Source organism: Gallinula chloropus (assembly GCF_964237585.1).
Source record: "Gallinula chloropus genome assembly, chromosome: 2".
Taxonomy (NCBI): domain Eukaryota; kingdom Metazoa; phylum Chordata; class Aves; order Gruiformes; family Rallidae; genus Gallinula; species Gallinula chloropus.
In genome coordinates this window covers 102,898,882-102,911,570 of record NC_140086.1, presented here as the reverse complement: position 1 = coordinate 102,911,570, position 12,689 = coordinate 102,898,882, and the positions used below count along the sequence as shown (strand labels likewise).

Sequence of the window (12,689 nt, the reverse complement as noted above, 5' to 3'; positions counted from 1 at the left end):
ACTTAAAGGAATTTTCCCTTATGTTAAATAATGATAAAGGAAAACTGTTCCCACTCTTCTTTGTAGGCATTATTTTGTGTAATTAAATTTCAGAGTGAATTAATAGAAGCTATTTGATGGCTTCAGATAATTTTTTGCTTTTTGTAAAGGCTTTACTTTTCCTCTGTGCCCACAGGCAGAAGAAGAGAGAGATGATATGGAGAGAGTCAAGCTGGATAATAAAAGAATTCTCTTCAACCTGTTGCCAGCGCATGTTGCACAGCACTTTCTTATGTCTAATCCAAGAAATATGGTAATCAAAATAAAATTTAAATACATGGTGATGTTGTATGGCTCTGAGACTGTGTGGCTTGGGTTACCTTTCAACTTTCTGTTTTCAGGGAAGGCTTGGACTTACAAAATTGCATTCATATTAAAAGGAATGGTTTTGTAAAAACTTGTGTTGAAGAATTAGACTGGGATTATTTCTTTTGCTGTAGTATCTGTGTTCTCTGGAGAACATTATTAAAAGGCAGGATAAGGGGATGTTGTGTCATTCAACATATATTCAGCCAAGTGTCTGCATGCAAATCACTTTTCCTTTTTCCAATCAATTTAGAATATGTAATTTATCCCAGCATTTCATCATCTTAGTTTTGTTCTGAATGATGAGTGTATGAACTGCTGGACACTTCTGTATGAACCACTCTAGTTCTGCAAATACGCTGCCATTTCCAAACCCATCAATTTAAAGTTAAAAGAGAGAACTGTACACAACCAAGGAAAACACATAAACTTCTAACATCAAAGATGGCAGTGATTAAATAAAGTGGTTCAGGAAACCATTACTAGAGTCTTTCTGGTGCAGCCATAATGGCCATGATGCTGGTCTTCAGAGGTTAGATCAATGTATTTGCACCACAGAAGTGTGGTTTTACTCTGTGAGCTCTCCAAATTCTTAAGCAGAAACTTTATTGAACAGAGCATCATTATATTGTAAATGTTGTATACAGGTTTCTAACTGAGAGATATGAAGGAGTGAGGCTGGTTTTATACTGCAGGGTAAAATTGTTTAGTTATAAAACAAAATTAAAATTTAGATTTCCCATACAAGAGAAGTTCTACAACTGTTAGGACTTTCTACAGAATTTTTACTCACTACTTCCATGTCTAAACAGAGAAAAACACTAAGTTGTTTTAAATGCATTTAATAGATTAGGTGTTAATTTTCGCTTGTGTTTTTGAGTGAAGAGATCTTTCAACATTTTTTAATAAGGCTGTCTTTCTCTCTACGAAAAATCGTTGCTTTTGTCTTATCTGTTGCTTAGCAGTAGAATAGATATCATAATAATGATGCCTACTTTAGATTAACCTTTTAAAACAAAAATTTTATCTGCTCATGAACTGCAGGACCTCTATTACCAGTCATATTCACAAGTGGGAGTGATGTTTGCTTCCATCCCAAATTTCAATGATTTCTACATTGAATTGGATGGCAATAATATGGGAGTGGAATGTTTACGCCTCTTAAATGAAATTATTGCTGATTTTGATGAGGTAAGGTCTAAACACTTTGTCTTTTGACCATATCAGTTCTACCAAATTACTGTCAACATTATTACTATCTGCTACTGTCTGGAGCAACTCAGCATATCTTGAACTGCCTAATAAAACAGTTCTGTAAAAATCCTACTTAATTATAGTTGGCATCTACTGAACTTCTCCATAGTGTCCAGTTTGTACTTTTAAGCATGTGAGTCTGACCTCAAATACCTCTAATATAGGAAGAGTATTAAAATTCAAAATAACAGTAATTTTTTTGCATGCTCTCAAAGCAGGCAAGCCTCAACTTGCCAAAAATAATATGGTTTGATCAACTTGCACATAATATCTGGTAATTATGGTTGCTTGTCTAAAATATTACGTAATATTTAACAGTTTTGTGTTTTAAACAAAGCTTATGGACAAAGAATATTATAAGGACATAGAAAAGATCAAGACAATTGGAAGTACATATATGGCAGCTGTGGGACTCGTACCTACTTCAGGAACTAAGGTAAGAAGATTTTACATGATGGTCATTTATGGAGGAACCATTCTCCTTCAAGTTCCAGAGGAACATCAGAAAAATAGCTAACTCATTGTGATCATAGATAACTTGTATTACTTCTTTACAACAATTTAAATATGAAATTCAAAGAACTGTAGCCTAAAAATAAAAATGGCTATCCCACCAGTTGCTGATGTGCCTTCATATGGCCTTTCGTTGTTTGCAGCCCTGAATTCTCTGCAAATTGGCATATAGAGCTCCTAAGTCAGAGTGACAGTGCTTTAAAACCAGTATCTTAGATGGCCTTATAAGATGCAGGGAAGGAGACATTCCAGGCGTAAAGAATTGCTGCAAAACTAAAACAGGACTATGATTTTCTTTTTATTTTTATATTGAAATCTTGGTGCAACCTACAATTAAAACAGTGTCTCCCAACTCCCATCATGAACAGGAACTTAGCACTAAGTATATTACTGCACTTTACCCTGCTCATTACAAATCACCTCTTCTTTGACTTTACTGCTTGCATTCTTTTTACTCCTTTAATTACTCAACAATAAAAAGGTCTGAGTAATTTCAGATCCACTAGCTCTGCAGTACAGTTCTCTTCTTATCATTACTACTCCTGAGTGTGTTTCTTACCTTAAGTTTGTGTCTTGGGACAGAGATTTCCTCTATTTGCATGCAGCATCTGGAAAAGCAAAGAAAATCCCTTTGTATAGCATACTAAATATATACAGAGTACTGTGCACAATAAACATAATTATAATATAATTTCTGAAAAAAAATATTGCTATGCAGAATATAATTAAAATTAAAGCAAAAAATGCACCTAGTCTGCCTAGAATTACTAAATGCTTCTCCCCTGTTCTGATATGCATGTACAGATGTGGCAGATGTACACTCATGCCTATGATATAATATTAAGAAATAGCATTGTATTAGAGGGCAAAAGCAAAAAGGGCCAGAATATGGCCTGTGAACTTTCTAGCAACAATTATCCTTGTTAAGTAAATAAAAAACAAGGCCACATTGAAATCAGCTGTTAGAATCGTGTTGGAGTATATCACATGCAACTAATTTTCTAGTCTGCAGGGTGTTTACAACTGACATTTCCCTTTGTATCATTCCTAGAAACACATTGCAAAAAGTATTTTATACTGAAATGTTTGGTTCCTGGGTCCTGAGGCGGGCAAAAAACTTGATCCTTTGAATTTTGTTTGGTATGATATCAGGCAAACAGGCAACAGCATACTTGTGTGTCTGCTATAAATGCTCTTTGAACTATAATCCTGAAAACAAGTGTGTTATTGGGTAACTTCAACAGCATATGTTCCAAAACCTAACTATATTTATCTCTTGTATTCTAGAGTTGCTAACTAAAGGGTCAGTTGAGTTGGCCCAGTACTGAATATACAGCTCTGAACATATGATAATAATGCATTTTAAATGACTGCAGAAGGCCTTGTACAGGTCTCTACTTTTCTCTGAAATCTTGGGACAAATTTTGAAGTTTTCTGTACAGGTAGAATTTATTTAACACTCCATATTCCAGGAAATATAAAGACCTTGTATGAAAGAGCCTTTTTTTTTTATTTTTTTGCTTTAACTTGGCATTTCAGGTCTTGGGTGTTCTCTTCCCACTGCTTGTGTGATTCAAATGAGTAGAAATTATTCATATCCTCTTGGCAGTTTCCCACTAGTTCTTCAGAGTGTGGATATGCATCAGGAGTCCAGTGATCCTGGCTAGCCAGCCCATCATGCACAGACATTCACTGCCAACCATCACAGTCCCTGGACTGCCCGATGAAATCATATCTGCCCATGGGAAGCCATAGGAGACTAAAGACTCATGGCCTTCTCTCTACCAGGGTTGTCCCAGTTTCATCAGAAAATCTGTCACAGCCTCTGATTGTGAGCCATGAATTTCATACTAGGTTTTGGACACATGAGTATGGAGTTAACTGATGATGTTTACACACATAAGAACCCACTACCCTGATACCCTGATGAAGTTAAATGTTTAATATTTTACAGGACTGTTGTTTCTGCAGCTTGACTTCAGCAGGTGACCATAGTAAATGCACATTGCTTCTGTCAGAGTGGTTTTGCTGTGGTGCTCTGGACAGTCATTCCAGTAACTATTCCTCTGATGTTTAAATAAATAATTACATGCCAGTTTCACCATCAGGACAGCACACAAACCAAGCTCGGACAGCACACAAACCAAACTCTTTGTAGAACTTTTGCACAATGTAAGTTCATTGTGTGTGTGGAGTCCTTTGAAATTACACCTGTGATTTCACCAGGGTCCTGAATTCACCAGGGTCCTAACTTTGTGGTGTTCTTCAGTGGAGATTCAAAACAGGTTGCCAGTAGTCTTTTTGAGAGTCATCTATCACTTCTGCAGCTCATCCAGTATTTGTTACCAGTCCTCTGTCCTGCAATTCTGAGGGGTATTGCAGGAAATCAAAGCATTCATTAGGCAGCAAAAAAATGGAGGGATAAGGAATATAAAGAACATTAGAGGATTAAATAAAACTATACACTCCTCCCTCCCTCCTCCAGATATTCAATGTTATTCTTCTCTGTTGGAAGGGTAGTCATAAGCTCCTTAAACTTAACTCTTGTTCTTCCTTTGTTTTTTGGTGTGGCTGGAAAGCAGTTGAGTTAGTTGACATTGCAAGAAGTAAAATGCTAGAGACCCAGGCAGATAAAAAAGCATCCATTCTAAAAATTGGGACTGGCCTGAGGATGGCTTTTATCATTTTTTGTTAGCACTTTGCTCTACTTTTTTTAAGTTTTTCAGCCACATGAAGGAAACCTTTCAAACTGAACCAAATAAAGCAAATAGCAACCTGTTTCTCAGGTTTCTCAGCCACTGTCAAGTACTCCATTTATAAAGTTTCACTATCATGACAAAAAGCCAGTGAGCTCTCATCTTGTGCCAGCTGCCACAGCCCTCTTGTGCAACACCCTACTGAAGCTAGACTGCCACTGACCCTGTATTTCTTTCACCATATCCTACCTTTAGCCCACTTTCATTTTGCAAATCTGTTAAAGAATTCATATTTATTATTCAAATAAGAGCACAACATGAAAGCAACAATACTGAGTCAGGTTAAAGATCTATTCTAGTAATTTGCCTTTAACTAGCCAATGCAAGACTAGCCAACTAAAATCCCAGGGAAGGGCATGAGTTACAGGACAAGCATGCAAACCTCTTCTTTATACTTTCTAATGAAATGCTGCTTAAGAAATTCTAGAGCTAGACATAATATCTTTTTACTACTTTGTAGAAAATATTTCTTCCATGAGTTTGAGTAATTATGTTTGAATCTAGCTGACTTTTGGAATCCACAGTACACACTGAAAAGGAATTCCAGAATTTAATTAGACTATAGTTGCAAAAATTATATTCTTATGTTTTGGGGGTTTTTTACTAGTCGATATTTAAACATTTTAAACCCTTCTGGTTCTTTTGCTTTGCTTTATTTAAATATGTTTTATAACAACACACTCCTGCTTACCTTTCAAAAATCTCACAGGACTAAACCTGACAGCAGTTTTGTCAATGGGAACAGCATGCACCCCATGGATCTGGGAGATGGCAAAAGCCCCAAAGGGAGAAGAGAGCAGAAACTGTAGTTATTAATACTCATCAGGCAAAACAGTTTTGTAAGAAAGCAGGTTATATTCCCTGCCAGGCTCACAACAAACATCTGCAGCTCTCTAGCAACAGAACCACTTTACCATGGGAACTTTGCATTCCAATCTTTCCAGAAATCAAAAAAAGAGAGGGAAGAAAAAAAATCAGTACTTGAGAAAAGAATGCATGTGCAGTAGCCATCATCAAAACTTCCTTTTCACTAACAGCAAAATGACTTCAGTTCTTTTCCTAAGCCACTCAGTCTGAGCTTTTTGTTGTTTTTCACTTCAGGATTTCACCTGTCTCTCAGTATCATACAAATCTAATGTGCAATACTACTTTGTTTCTAGGCTAAAAAATCAATTTATTCCCATCTGAGTACACTGGCAGATTTTGCAATAGAGATGTTTGACGTTCTTGATGAAATCAACTATCAGTCTTACAATGACTTTGTCCTAAGAGTTGGTAAGTCACGTTTCTACAATTATTACACAAGCAAAACATTGTTGTTTGTTGGCTTTTCCTGTGCTGTACGCAAAGAATTACGTGGTCTGCACTCACGATTAAAACTTAAAAGGCTTCATTAGTGGGAGAGTCACATACATATAGAAAGTGAGCAGGCTGTGTAGTGAGCATCAGTATTTATTGATACTTTGATACATATTGAGACAATTATGTCAAAGTGTGTTTACTTAATCTAAGCACCCCTAAAAGGAAAGCTGCACTGTTAATTTTATACAGTATTATTAGTGTACCCAGTCATGTGGCTTGCACTGTTTTGCATAGCTAAACCCCTGAAAACTGGGCCTGACTGTACTTAACTATTAAGTTGCATTTGCATAAGCTTTGTTGGAATTGTGATCGGAGCTTATTTCCACAGATACCAGATCATCTTGCTGAGTCCTGTTTTCTCCATCAAATCAAATCCTTCCAATGCAATCCTTTACATTTTATTACACATCTTACCTCTCAGAGTCCTTTTCTCCTAGCCCTCCTAGAGAGCAGGTGCCCCTTTTCCCTGCCTTCCCTGCATCCTGCTCCTTTCCAATGATACTTCCACTACTGTTCTCATTTCATAGCATTTTCTAATACATAGTTTTCTCCAGTTTCTTTCTCTGTATATTTTCATGACTGAATTGTGAGAATAGGCTGGACAAGGGAAAAAAGGAGGTTGCCGGCTGTGTAAATTGAGAAAGACAAAGGCATCAAGGGTAGCAATAGGAGAGTTATACATCTTTGACCTCCTGTACATCCTAATAATTATCAGCCCCAAATTCTCTTTGAATTCTGTTATAACTGGTCTTTCCAGGTTCACAAAGGGGCAGAAGACAAATATCTAATCCCCATTCTTCTGCATAACTTGCCTGGGAAAGCTCTTTCACAGAATCTCATGCATGTTTTAGCTTTCTGCAGCTCTTTGGGGCACTCAGAACAAGGAACATCCTCTTTTATTTTCCAAACAGTATATCAAAACCAGATAAAAATGTAAAATCAGTCTCTGTAGTTTCTCCAAGAAGGTGCTTGGGCCATTTTCACAGAATCACTAGGTTGGAAAAGACCTTTGAGATCATCAAGTCCAACTATACCTGTCTTCTACTAAACCATATCCCTAAGCACCTTATCTACCTGTGTTTTAAATACATCCAGCAATGTGACTCAACTGCTTCCCTGAACATCCTGTTCCAGTGTCTCTCTGTCTAATACTGACAACCAATGTGACATGCTTCTCATTCCTTGTGTCGTCCAGGCAATTATTGCTATTCTACTTGGAAAACCTCCACTAAATATTTTATATGAGCAACCACAGTGGAAGTCATAACAAACAATTAAAGATCTTTAACTGTTTGTCCGGAATTGTTCAACAGCTAAACTCTGTATTAGCACTGTTTTTCTTCTTCTCTTAAACCAAAAAAGAAAATCCACAGATGAACTAAATTTTTATGTTGTCTATCTTACTGATTTTCCAACAACATATCGCTGTTTGCCTTTATTTTGTTTCTAAACATTTTACAAATATAGAGTCCAATTGGCATTGATTTAGCATATATTATGTCCTATGACCAGAAGAATTCTAAGGGACGTGTGTTAAATCTGTTTTGCAAGATTCATGTTTCCTTTGGATGATATGTTGTAGTGTTTGAAAACAAACTCATTCTTTTGAATTTAGGTATTAATGTCGGGCCGGTGGTAGCTGGAGTCATCGGAGCCAGAAGACCACAGTATGATATCTGGGGGAACACTGTAAATGTTGCCAGCCGGATGGATAGTACTGGGGTGCAGGGGAAGATTCAGGTGAGTGCATTCTGAGACAATTTTGCAAACTTTACATGTGTCCTGGTTTATATGTGGTTACATTTTCAAGACCACTTAGGAAACGTAGTCTCACTTGGTCCTAGTGGTTCTTATGAAAAGGGGAACATTCTCCAAGTGATTCAAATATCAGAGGTATACTTGTTTCCCATTATATATGCTTCATTACTTGGAGGTAACAAAATTCTCAAATAAATAATTTCCTGTCAGAAGAAAATCAGTTCTCTGCTGCATTGCACACCCTTGCAAGCAAGCCTGGGAGTACCAACACTGCATGGGCCAGTCCTTATGCTGTAGGAATTTTGCCTGAATAAGAACTACAAGGAAAGGATCTGTGTCCATTTGCATCCTACTGCATTTCATATAGCTCTAAAAATGTCTTGGATACTGTGGATCAGAGAGGCTACATAGACAAAGAACATATTGTTGTTCTACTAGAACTTCACTAGAAGCAATGCTTCACCTCTCAAAATCTCCTTCAGATTAGAACAGTGCTTCATCCAAAATACCTGTCTAATCTCCAGGGATCAAAAGTTCTTCTGGAGTAAATTAACGTCACGGGAATTGATCCAACTTACAACAGCGGACAATTTGGTTACACATTTCTGTTGGAAGGAGCTTAATCTGTCTGTGTAATTATTCAGCTCAAGACCAGAAGTTCTGCTTCTCAGATTTACATTTAGTCAGTGATTTTTTTTATTTCTTAAGAAAATACTGTGAGCCCAAGACCAACGATAATTGCTAATTCATTCTACTTACATGTATTTCGTGATAGAGAAGTGTAATGGGGAGCAGAGAGCAATCCTAGGATTGCATGAGCAGGAAAAACTAATATTTCTTGGTTTTGTTTTTTCTTCAGGTGACAGAAGAAGTTCAGCGGATACTAAAAAGGTGCAGTTACGAATTCGTGTGCAGGGGTAAAGTCAGTGTCAAGGGAAAAGGTGAAATGTTGACCTATTTCCTGGAAGGAAAGGCCGATGGAAATAATTCACAAACACGGTCTTTAAACTTAGAGCGGAAAATGTACCCTTACGGTAGAGCAAACATTCAAACAAAGCTGGGCACCAGCTGCCCGTCGGTGTCCTCAGTTGCCAGCTTTACTGTAAAAGCTGGTCAAACGTCTGCCACTCACACAAATCAAACACTGCATTATCTTCCTTCTGTGCCAGCTGTGAAGGAGGCGTAGAGCAAAGGAGATTTGGTTGTGCCGTTTGCGATGAACTTGGAGAGCAATGTTTGCCTGAATTTTTACCAAGAGATCAGAGGTCATAGGCCATAAGCTATGGCATTAACCAAGGACCACTGCAACCCAACCAAAGAGAACTTGGGGACTGTGTAATGAACTCTTGGGATGGAACATATAAGGGCTAACAATTCTGTTAGAAAAAGTCAAAACCTGATTTTCTGGAAATAAGGGATATTTTCTTGGCATTTTTAAGTGGTAAATGAAAAAAATGAGATTAACGTGCAAGCAATTATTTGTGTGTGTGTGTGTGTGTATGTTTTAATCTATATATGCACATATACAAACAGTCCAGTGTAGACTTAATAAGATTTATAGAGATAAACATAAAAATATGTATTGATTTATACATCCACCTGCAATGACAGGAAACAGATTTCTCTTTCTGTCATAGCCAGCATTCTTGGGTCTGGGATTAGCAAAGCTGCATTTGTATGGAGTATGGGGCAGCTGAAGATTCCCCAGAGCTACAGCAAGAATTAGAGAAACTGCTCTCAGAGCATGAGTTAAAGCAATGAGAACAGTGTTCATTGTGCTGTCCATGGCATATTAATGAAGGATGGATTCAGCTAGTTGCTAACCCCTATGTATTTTTTAAAATTCTTTTTGCATGCTCCAAAAACTTGAAAAAAATCCAATTCAAATCATAACACTAGGATATGAAATAGATAAACCACAGAGCTTAACGGTTTGGCAAAACAACATTCTATATTCTTTCCATTTAAAAAAAAAAAAAGGTGGTAGTTTAGAAGTGCTGCCTCTTCAGAAGTCATTTGAGTGTGCCAAACAGAGGAGCCACCCCACAAGCACAGCAATATGCTTATGCAATATAGAAAAATTCTTTTTTGTACAGTGTTGTTTTTCTTGAAGAGCAAGGATGGTATTATTCCAAGCTTTTACAAACAGCACAGTTCCTGTGGCTCAGTTCCAGGATTAAGCTTTACCTTTCTAAACAGCTCAAAGAATAGTCCTGTACTGGTGACAAACATGCTGTTGCTAGCTTTGTGATATTTGTATGTTTGCCAACATAGTCTTAAGTCTTAATTGATTTTTAAATTGATGCCACAGTTTTATTATATCTTGATTCTACCCAGGCTTGCTCTTCAAAGCTGTAGATTATAGAAAGCTGTAATTTTGAGAAACAAGCACAGCCAAACTTTGCCCAAATGAGGAACACACTGGTAAATGTGCCAGGAGAGGGAGTCCTGATTTTAATCTGCATAAAAAGGAACATATTTTGAGTTCTTTTTCCTTCAATGCAGTCCACATCATATGGTTCATGGTTTCATCTTGAAACACTAATTGGGATGTGAAATGTGGAGTGCAACTCCGTACTTGAGGTGGGGGTAGTTGGATGTCATTCAGCTGAGTGACACATGCTCCATGGATAGGTGCTATACTGTCCTGATGGGGATGTGCAAGCTAACCAGCCTCATTGCTTTCCAAAAGAGAAACAAAACTTTGTGTTGTCTATAACCATGCAAAGCTTCCTTTTAACTAAATTAAACAACTTTCCCACCCCTATAAAAACCCCCACCCAAACCTAAAAAACCCCCACCCTACAGAAGTTTTCCAGACTGTACAGTAGAAAATTTCCATGTACTAGATGTCACATTTGGTGGACTTATCTTATTACTGATTTCAGTGGAAAAAAGTTTCTGAGTGATTCTCCTGCAATTGGCATTTGTTTTGGAGCAGTCACTGTGTTAAAAGTATATAGACAAATACTGTGTCAAGAGATGCAAATGGTTAAAGAAATGCTGCATTCTCCATGTAGCCATATCAGGCTGCTGTGGGACTCCTGTGGTTTTCAGCAGGGTTTTTAATTATTTTTTGTGTACACAGTCAGCGAGGAGCTTCATTATAAATCTAGAAAAATTAATGTTGTGATTAAAGTGACTATAAAGAACTGAGAACTTCTTCTTAACTGCACTAGGTGTATACACCCTGCCTGATCTGCAGATGCTGCTGCATTTCTTTATCTCCCTAACACCTATCCAGTACACAGGTATTATTCTAGCATAATCTAATTCTCATTCTGAGGCATTCAAGGCACTTAAGGAAATATATGTAGAGAATGCAGATTTAGAAGAAGAAATATTTAAATAATTAAACTGAATAAGTGGTAGCCATGTAAACCACACTGCATATTTATGTTTTCTAGTAGTTTTGTAAGAACTAAAGAATCAAACAGATATTTAACCAAAATGGAAAACATTATGGGCAATAGCACTAATCACTCAGTTCCACTCACAAATAGACCAGGTTATACAATTGTTGATTATAACAAAACATTATTTTTACATGTGCTGTTATTACAAGCATCTTCAGATCCTGGCAGCAGATCTGGTAGTATGTGGATACATAGACCAAATACAGCCATTGACCCACCTCAAAACTTTACGATGAAATTATTTCTTTGTTACTTTTTAATAGGTCCAAGATAGAGGCATGTTGCCATTGTTTCTTTTATGACTAAATGGACAGTAAGCAGAAATGAGTCGGTCCCCTGCACTAATATTTTCCAGACTGTTCTCATTTCCAGACTCATTCTCAGCCTGGTCTTGGAGTAATGTCAGTGGAAGATTATGTAGCAAAGTAAACTTTGGTTATTCATTTTAATATTTTAAAATATTAACAGAAACAAGTATGATTACTCCAAAGTTTTTCTAAACCTGATCCCCCTCTCCAATAGTCAAATGAGACACATGACTTTTGTAAGAATGTTTTCCATGTTGAATGGGAAGGACCAGACATGCAGGCATAGTCCATCATCCATTTGTCAGTCAGCCCTTCTATAAGAGGTCTGACCCTCCAGAGCAAGTAAAGCAGACCAGGGTGGCTTCTTGGTGCTGCAGCCAGTGCAGTGTGCATGTGCCAGCTTCCAGCATTAATGATGGGGTATTTAGAGTCAGTTTCCAGACTTTGAGTCCTACTATTAACACTTTTCTTATTCTGTTGCTGCTGTTGTTGCTGGTTTTACTAAGGAAAGCAAAAATAAATTTCTTTATAGTCCTGGAATGAGCAGTACAGAACCATGAAGAAAGTTCAGCCAAGGCACAAATTAGTAAAAAGCCATGTGAAAATAATAGGCAGTGTTCAGCAGCCATTCCAACAGGGAAAACCAAATGCCTGTTGAAATCATGAAATCATGAAGCTGTGCTCTTGCCTTTATGCTTTCCCTCCCTATCCATGTAATTTTTCCCCGTTTTCCTTTTCCGTGTAGGTTTGTTTTATTTCAGCTCTCATGTGATAGCTTTAAATGTCTCTGTTCTTCTACATTCTTTGTTATGTTCACTAAGTTTAAACATGGAAAGAGGTAGTAGCAATACTTCTGATAACCCCACAAATGCACATTTTCTCAAATTTTTATTGGCAATTAGCTGAATATAATATGTGCCCCATTCCAATATCCCTGAAAATCATCAGAAGGATTTCCTTGGGTTTCTGTGGGATTT

At 37.3% G+C, this 12,689-nt stretch overlaps 1 protein-coding gene across 1 annotated transcript in view; it reads left to right on the top strand.

The window, feature by feature from the left end:
* ADCY1 (adenylate cyclase 1) overlaps positions 1 to 9,174 on the top strand; it is a gene marked incomplete at both ends in the record, with an annotated part of 157,130 nt that extends 147,956 nt beyond the window's left edge. The window contains 6 exons of the mRNA XM_084279872.1: positions 180 to 292; positions 1,390 to 1,536; positions 1,937 to 2,035; positions 6,029 to 6,143; positions 7,846 to 7,970; positions 8,848 to 9,174. Coding sequence (XP_084135998.1) covers positions 180 to 292; positions 1,390 to 1,536; positions 1,937 to 2,035; positions 6,029 to 6,143; positions 7,846 to 7,970; positions 8,848 to 9,174 — 926 coding nt within the window. The remainder of the gene's footprint in view (positions 1 to 179; positions 293 to 1,389; positions 1,537 to 1,936; positions 2,036 to 6,028; positions 6,144 to 7,845; positions 7,971 to 8,847) is intronic.
* Positions 9,175 to 12,689: the final 3,515 nt, after the last annotated feature.